Source organism: Gavialis gangeticus, unplaced genomic scaffold (assembly GCF_001723915.1).
Source record: "Gavialis gangeticus isolate Ggan-Ray unplaced genomic scaffold, GavGan_comp1, whole genome shotgun sequence".
Classification (NCBI taxonomy): Eukaryota; Metazoa; Chordata; order Crocodylia; family Gavialidae; genus Gavialis; species Gavialis gangeticus.
The window spans coordinates 12104632-12113193 of record NW_017729001.1 but is presented as its reverse complement, the minus strand read 5'-3'; the positions used below and the strand labels follow the sequence as shown (position 1 = coordinate 12113193).

At 47.9% G+C, this 8562-nt stretch overlaps 1 protein-coding gene across 1 annotated transcript in view; it reads right to left on the bottom strand.

Moving 5' to 3' along the window:
- Positions 1 to 8562, bottom strand: part of LOC109290369 (melanotransferrin-like) — a 36814-nt gene that overhangs the window by 7476 nt on the left and 20776 nt on the right. The window contains exons 12-15 of the mRNA XM_019506836.1: positions 6042 to 6101; positions 5251 to 5433; positions 3974 to 4130; positions 1657 to 1739 (exon numbers count right to left, since the gene is read on the bottom strand). Of these exons, the coding sequence (XP_019362381.1) occupies positions 1657 to 1739; positions 3974 to 4130; positions 5251 to 5433; positions 6042 to 6101 (483 nt within the window). The remainder of the gene's footprint in view (positions 1 to 1656; positions 1740 to 3973; positions 4131 to 5250; positions 5434 to 6041; positions 6102 to 8562) is intronic.

Sequence of the window (8562 nt, the reverse complement as noted above, 5' to 3'; positions counted from 1 at the left end):
CTACCAGCCTTACCTGTTGTCTCAGGAGGTCTCTGCTGGCTCCAGGACACTGCTCCGCTCCCCAGCCCTGATGCCATGTGCCTCCTCGCTCCCCAAGGCAATGCCAAGGAATGGAGCAGTGTCCCGGAGCCAGCAGAGCCTCACTGGGGCAGGCAGCGGCTCCTCCCCGAGGTGAGGCAAGGCAGGGATGGAGGCTGGGGCAGGGGGCTGGTGCGGGCTCCACTGGCTCTGGGGAAGTGCTCCACTCCCCAGCCCTGATGCGGGAGAACAGAGCACGTCCCCAGAGCCAGCAGAGCCCACGCCAGCCCCTAGCCCCCAACTCCTGGCCCCTGGCCCCAGCCTCTGGCCCCCAGCCTCTCACCTCCAGCCCCAGCCTCCAGCCTCCAGGCCCCTTTGATAAGTGTCCCAGGCCGGATCAAGGCAGCACGCTCACGGACTGAGGTAGCATGCTTACGGACCACTATTCCTTAGAGGTAACATTGGCCCGGAGACTGCTCAGTTGTGTTGTAACTACAGCACATCAGAATAGACTCAATCAAGTCTGCTAGAGTGTGGTAATTGCCATGCTCCAACCAGCTTCCATGTTTCATGCATCAGCGTCCCTGTACTTCAAAATGGCACCTCATGAAGCATTCTTAAGTGTGGGAACGCTAATACACAAGATGCTCCAAGTGCTCTAATTAGAGTGGCTCTCAGAGCTGCTCTAATTAAAGCACCTCCCCATTCCTGGAGCACATGTAAAAATGGCCTCCATTGTGAAGTATTAGGAAAATGCACATTAGCCTGTCTTAAACTGTGCTCTTTAGTTAATGTGCATTAAGTGACGCTTAATGCACTTTGTCTAAATAGCTTGTTTTAGTGGGGCTGTAACACACATTAAATTAGGCTAATACACATTAAAGCATATGTGTAGACATGCCCAGTGAAGAAGCGACTCAGTCCATTGTGTCCAACAAGTATAACTTGCCACAATCATTTACAGAGGATGTGGAATGAATGTGTTGGGAGAATTTTATTTTGACCCATGTAACAAAAACTGAAGAAACAGCAACTTATATGGACACTTTATCATTCCCTCAATCCATCTTAATATACAGCTGGAAAGGCCATCTCTCAAAGGCCATAGTTCTGTCTGTAGGTACATTTAGCCCTTAACTAGTTTGCGGAAAATGTTTGTCAGTGTACATATTAATGTGAAAGTCCATTTTTTAAGGAATATGAATCCCAATCTGGAAAGACCACAGCCTCTTACAAATTCTGTGCTTAGGAGGTTTTACAGCTCAAAATTAACAAGCCATTGAGATAACTTTTCAATGTTTTGTCATCCTAAATGAAAAGGGGATTTCTTTTTCTCTTTTCTCCCCCGAAGGATGTGACCTCTCACTGCTGCTATTAAGATTGGACCTGGGGGCAAATAGCTTGGGAGTTTAAAATTTAATGCTTAAAGATGTTCTATCCAAAAATGATTTTATATTAAACTCCCCAGGTCTTATGTGTTTTCCACGGCTTGGTCTCCTCTATGCTCCTGCACTTGCAGATTCTTTCCATTTCAAAACAGCTCTGTACTCAGACAAGACATGTAAAAGTAGCTTCTAGGCACCACGGTCATTAGGTGAGGAGACATTCTTTAAAAATGAGAAAAGGGCTGCATCTCACTCTCAATATTCTGGAGCAGGTTGTAATGTTCCAGGAAAGCCACATCACCAAAGCTTTTTCCACTGGGATTGCCAACAAGACACCTAAGATAGGAAAACACAATAACTCATCACAGAGGCTGTATCTGATGGAGGGCATAGAACTTCTGGGAGCAGTACATGCCCAAATGTTTTGAATACTGGTATGGAGACTAGAATCTCATCCAGGTCATTATAATTAGAGGGTACAATTGTCTGCCTTAAGATTTTAGGCTGCTTGCAGACATTAAGAAAAAAACCAGAAATGGTCCTTTACTTTAAAATCTATGTGCCCCCACGCTGATCTCAGCATGTGCTCAGAAGAAGATGCAGTTGGACCCAGCTCACCTAACTGTATAGTTCCAGTGCCTCAGTGATTGAATCAGCATTGGATAAAAGTGCCAAAAAGCCCCGCTGAAGTGCCCAATCTATACAAACACTGCAAACTGGGCTGAAGTAATGCGCTGCTTCTTCCAGTAAAGTGTGGTTTTGGGTTGTTTTTTGTTTGTTTTTTTTAACGTCTGCAAGCAGCATTAGGTATCATAGTGTTAAAAGAGTTAAGTGGTCTCAGTGCAGGTCTTGTTGAACAAGTGCCTGTTACAAATAACTGCCTCCTCACAAATAACCTTATCAAAGAGGCTCTGATTTAACTAGGCACAGAGACTAGACAACCTTCTCATTCCTAAAGGAAATGAGCTTAGACATACAGAAGCATAAGTCATGCTACTACTATGTATGTTGTACCTACTCTATCATGAGAGGAAATTGGTCTCCAAGCTAGTCCATTTAGTTACATTCAATTACATTAATTATAAATGCAGAGACAGAAACATGTCATTTTTACGATCTGCCTGTGCCGTGTCTCTAATTACCGTCTATTCTCTTTACATGCAGTCTTGGGAAATGATCCCCAACCTACTCACTGTAATGGTCTACTATGTGCTGCACCATCCTGAGGCACAGGGCTCAGAAGGCCTATGACTGGACATCAAGCCTTGCTACTTCATTTCAAAATGAAAAGTATTATCTTTAGGGGTGCACCGATAAGAGATTTTGGGAGGGCGATACTGATAGCCGATTTTTAAGGAGGCATATCAGCCAATACTGATCTGATTTCTGATACAGCTGTGTCCACCTGGTAAGTTTGTTGTGGTGGAAGAGGAGAGGGGAGGGAAGGGGCGTGGGGGGTCAGATTAATGCCCCACACAGTGAGGGAGTGGGGCTGGGGCTGGTACTGCCCATCTGGGGTGGGGCAAGGCACGGGACAGAGCCACAGCTCATCTGTGGGGTTCAGGGAAGGGAAGCAGCTCCTGCCACTATGCACACCCAGGGAGGGCACGGGGGAGAGACACGTGCCCCCTGATCCGCATGGGGCAGGCCAGGGTGGGCTGCAGCTGCAGCTGCAGCCTGGGGCTGGGAGCCACACTGGGCTCTTTCCAGCGGAGGCTGGGATGGGCTGGGCTGCGCTGTGCTCAGGGCAGGCAGCGGCACTAGGAGGGGGGCTTAATGGGGGAGCTGCAGCCACCCCAAATTTTGCTGTAGGCCCCCCATGTTCCCCCTCCCAGCACTGCTGCCACTCACCCCGAGCACAGCTTGGCCCAGCGCATCCCCCCTCCAGGAACAGCCCAATGCAGCCCTGGCCCCAGCCCACCCTGCCCTGCTTTATGCAGATCTGGGGGCACATGCCCCTGCTACACACACATGCCCTCCCCAGGGTGCATGCAGTGGCGGGAGCACTCCCCCTCCCCATGCCCCCCAGACAAGGCATGTCTCCATCCCACATCCTGCGCCCTGCCCTACCCCAGGCCCAGGCCCACTCCCTCCCTTAACACAAGGAGCATTGATCTGCCCCCCACACCCCTTCCCTGACCCCTCCCCTTCCACCACAACAGACTTACCAGCTGCACACGGCTGTCCAGGATGCTGGGCTGTGCTCCTCACTGCCTACATGCTGCGCTGTGGCTGCGTGCACACACAGGCATTTAACGGCCAAATTAGCGGCCACATCAGACTGATTTCTGATATAGTCCATTTTCTTTATATCGGTGCCAATCTGATATTGGACCAACGTATTGGTGCACCTCTTACTATCTTATTTCATCTCCCCCTGGAAATGACTCTAGATCTGTTTTAAATCACTAGGCCAGTCAAGGCCATCCCATTGCAGCAACAACTGAAATGATATAGGAACTAGTCAAAAGGAGACCTTCACAGCCTCTGGCCTCTGAGTAAGTCTTGCCAAGGAAACCAACAGGCAAAAGAACTCAGCCTTATCTCTGCATTGCTTTTGAGAGACTTACCTGAGCGCTCCCATGTTGCCGTAGTAGCGTTCGTTATGGTTGGCAGCACACCGGCTGGATGCTCTGGGCGTTTCTGTTTCATCATCTCCAATGCAGACTTTGCACAGATTCCCAGCTGCTCCTGGCATGCAGCTCTTCCAAAAGTAACTCTGGTAGGCTATAGGAAGAGAAGGGTGTGACAGTTAGTCAATGCAGGGTGTTCTAAAATGTCTTTATTCCCTACACAAGACAGTGGGCTGCTCTCATATTTAATTTAAAGAACTGGCATTTCCTCCATGTTCCTCAGAGCCAGTCTTCTGGTCTCCATGACAAAAAGATTAAAAATCACTTTATCGCTTGTATGTGCATGCTCTGAGGGCGCATCTACACGTGCATTAGGAAAAACGCATTAATGCACATTCAATTTAGTACCTACAATGTGAAATACTAAATAAACGCACTTTAGGCTGCCCCAATGTGCAGTACCAAAAACGCATGCTTTTTAAGTGACGCTTAACGTGAAGTAGCCTATTTTGCTGCTCATTAGCATATTTGTGTGGATTTTTTGCATGACGCTTTAACGCACAGTAAAATAGGCTACTGCTCATTAAAGTGCATGTGTAGACGTGCCCTGAGACTTGCAGTGAAAGAGAGCAGATCATAAGTTAACTCTTACTGAGCGAGAAAGACTGGCAAACAATATGTTTAAGCAATACTTACAAGCTCCACAAGTAAGCAAGACTGGCTGTGTGCTTATGGAAAGAAGGAAGGATACAGCCAGAGATGCTGCCCACATACCAAGCTCTGGAAGATTTAATTAACATTCCTAGGAGTCAGAAGAGACATTCTTGCTCATAGTTCCTAACACTTGGGGGCTGGAGACAGAAGGGTACCTAGTTATACATCTTGGCCCATTAGAATCTGGGTACCAAGCAGGTATCTGACTGATTTTTAAGGCTGGTTGTGAAGACCACCTGTCAGGGATGAAAGGTACCTTTTGATTATTCTGGGTTGCATTTAATACTTGGTAAAATCTATATGCCAGAGTAATGCAGAGTGAGAGATATGCATCACATACATTCATTAAGACTACTCTCACTTGAAATCCATTCAACTAAAACAGCTTCATGGAAGGTCCAAGCACAGGAGATGTGAATGCATTAGGTCACCTGCAAGTTCTCCAATCCATCTCCTTTCTTCCCTCCTCCCCACTCCACCACCCTTATCTGTTTTCCTCTCCCCAATTTTGAGATGCTTTGGTATGGCCTATCTGGCAGGTATCTTGGTACAATTCTTACCAGAGCTAATATCACAGTTCTCAGCATCATTCTCCAGAGCTCCTACTGTGTATCTAGAGAGAAGCAGCCATCCTCCAGGACTGTACAGGTGACTGTGGCAGGAGCGCCGTCCCCCCAGGTTATGGACATTTATGTGCTTGGCATTCTTCTTTGCCACAGCTATAGCATAGATAGGGGACAGTGCTGTGGGACAAAGACAGTGATACACTGTCAGACAGAAACAGCAAGGTGTCCAGGAAAGGAACATATCCCATACTAAAAGTAAGTTTTAGACTATTGTATCCTCCTTAAAACAACTTTCAGGACAAGGACAGGAGGGGAAGTCTGTCTACTGAGCTCTTTTGGCTACAGCAGAGAATCTGCATAGTCTCTTTAACTACAGAAATCCAGTACTGGCCTCAGAGCCTGGGACAGCAAGGTTTCTAGCCAGGGGCAACAGCAGTTCCTTTCAGAACCAATAAGACACCCCGGTAGTGCCATTCCTGTTTCTCCAGAAGATCACAGTCGCCTCTTCCAGTTGTCTCCTTCCCTTCCTCTGTCCATAATGGAGCTTTATTTTTTTTAAGGAAAATAAAAAAAGTGTTTAGGGGCTGCTACCTGACCATAATGCATAGGGTGGAGTGAACTCTACATCTACAGAGCCTGATGCTTACTGTTGGCCACACTGGTGATAAGCTGTGTTTTAAGAACCATGCTTTATCAGAGATAAACTGCTTGAGCCACTCTGGTGGTGATACTTCACTTAATTTAATTAAAAATCTATTAATTGGAAATCAAACATTCTTCCTTACCTCCATCCTTAAGATGGATTGGCTTCTTTGTTCTTCCAGCACCTGGGCCACATTCCTTCCCTGGATAGGAGAAACAAACACCAGGAGAATACTACCGAAAGACATAGGGATGTGAACTGGTGACTTAGCAGATCAGTATAAATGGAGCATGTGACTGGATATCAATACCACAGCAAGTGAATACTATACCTAAGGGGAAGGTGTGGCTGAGAAAACTAAGCAAGTCATGGGTGCTTAAAGGTGGACTACAGGCCTGTGCCAGGCCTTTCCATTACTTGCATTCCTCCTATTGAAAAAATGCTGATGTCTTATGCCTAGGGATCTACCTAAATCATGCCAGAAAAGCGCTGTGCAGTGGCTCCTTTAATCTTGTTATTTTTACCATGCCCCTCCCCATTGCCCCACTGATTGGGAGGGGCCCTGGCAGCCCTACCACTTGCCACTTGTTCCTCTTTGGCAGGGAGGCAAAAACCATGGTTTTAAATACAGCACAGTTTTTGCTGATCAAGGGCAGACGGCGAGTGGCAAGGCCACCAGGGCCCCTCCACCAATCAGATTAAGGGAGTCACTGTGCAGTGGACTTCCAGCGCAATTTAGGTGACATGCCCCCAGGCTGTCATGCAGTGAGAGCTTGCCTGGTGCAGTAGTTATAAAGATGCTGACTTGCAGTGAGACAAAGTGAAAGCTCCTCAGATGAGGAAAATGAATGCAGGAAAGTTTCCTTCCTCAGGCTAAAGTATTGAATCAAGTATTTCTCCCTGTCCTAGATGGTTTCAGTAAGAGACTGGTTTAACTTCTTTGCAGAATCTTTTCTTTCCACAATATATACAGTGTCACCAACTAGAGAGGAACTTCTTTCATTCCACCCACCGCACAGAGTTCATGGAGAGAGACATCCTCCAGATTCTGGTTTCTCAAAGTTAAGAATCATGCACCACTTCCACCATCTATGAGAATTCATTGCATGTTACAACAGGATTGTGTGAGGGAGTCAGTCCCAATGTGAACCAAAGGGGGCAAGAGTGCTAAAAAGGCCCCTTGGCTCAGTACAGGCATCCAGGAGGGCCTGAGGGCAGAAAAGGTGGCATATAATCAGTGGAAGCAAGGGGCTATCACCAAGGAGGATTACACCTCTGTTGCTCATGATTGCAGGGAGGCAGTTAGGAAGGCCAAGGCAGAGACATAACTACAGCTGGCAACCAGAATTAAAGATAACAAAAAGTCCTTTTTCAAATACACAGGGAGTAAGAAGAAGGTACCAGGTAACGTGGGGCCCCTACAGGACAGGCTTGGCAATCTGGTGATTGCAGCAAAGGAAAAAGCTGATCTCTTCAACAAGTTCTTTGTCTCCATATTTCTGAGCAGGGACTGGGACAACTCCCCCACTAGGATTACAGACAGGCTCAGGGGCATGATGCCTAGGGTCAGGGATGATCTAGTTAGGGAACTTTTGGGGGGGCTGGATGTGTTTAAATCAGCAGGTCCAGATGCTCTTCATCCAAAGGTACTGAGGGAATTGGCAGAGGTCAGAGCAGGGCCCCTGGCACAGCTGTATGAGCACTCCTGGTGCTCTGGCCAGGTCCCAGAGGACTGGAAAAGGGCCAGTGTGGTCCCCATCTACAAGAGGGGGAGAAAGGAGGACCCGGGTAACTATAGGTCAGTTAATCTCACCTCAGTCCTTGGGAAGACCTTTGAGAAAATTATCAAGGAGCACATCTCTGGTGGCCCAGCATGGGAGGTAATGCTCAGGGGCAACCAACATGGGTTCACTGTGGGCAGATCCTGCCTGAATAACCTGGTTTCCTTTTACGACCAGATCACCAAGTCCTTGGATACAGGCGTTGAGGTAGATGTTGTCTACCTGGACTTCAAGAAGGCCTTTGACACTGTTTCCCACCCCATTCTCATAAAAAAACTAGGCAACTGCAGCACTGATGCCTACACAGTCAGCTGGGTGGCAAATTGGCTCAATGGTTGCACCCAGAGAGTGGTGGTGGATGGGTCATTTTCGACCTGGAGGGATGTGGGCAGTGAAGATCCCCAGGGCTTGGTCCTCAGGCCTGTGCTATTCAACATCTTCATCAGCGACTTGGAGGTGGGTGTGGAAAGCACACTGTCCAAATTTGCTGATGACACCAAGATGTGGGGAGAAGGGCATGCTGGAGGGGAGGACAGAATCCAACTAGATCTAGACAGGTTACAGAGGTGGGCGGATGAGAATAGAATGGAATTCAACGCAGACACGTGAAAGGTGCTGCATCTAGGGAGAAGGAACCTGCAACACACCTATAGGCTGGGGAACACTCATCTCAACAACACAGTTACTGAAAGGGATCTTGGACTCATTGTTGACTCCTGGATGGACATGAACCCCCAGTGCAAGGAAGCGGTCAGTAAGGCTGACTGCACCTTGTCATGCATCTACAGATGCATCACAAGCAGGTCCAGGGAGGTGATCCTTCCCCTCTATGTGGCACTGGTCAGGCCGCAGTTGAAGTACTGAGCCCAGTTCTGGATGCTG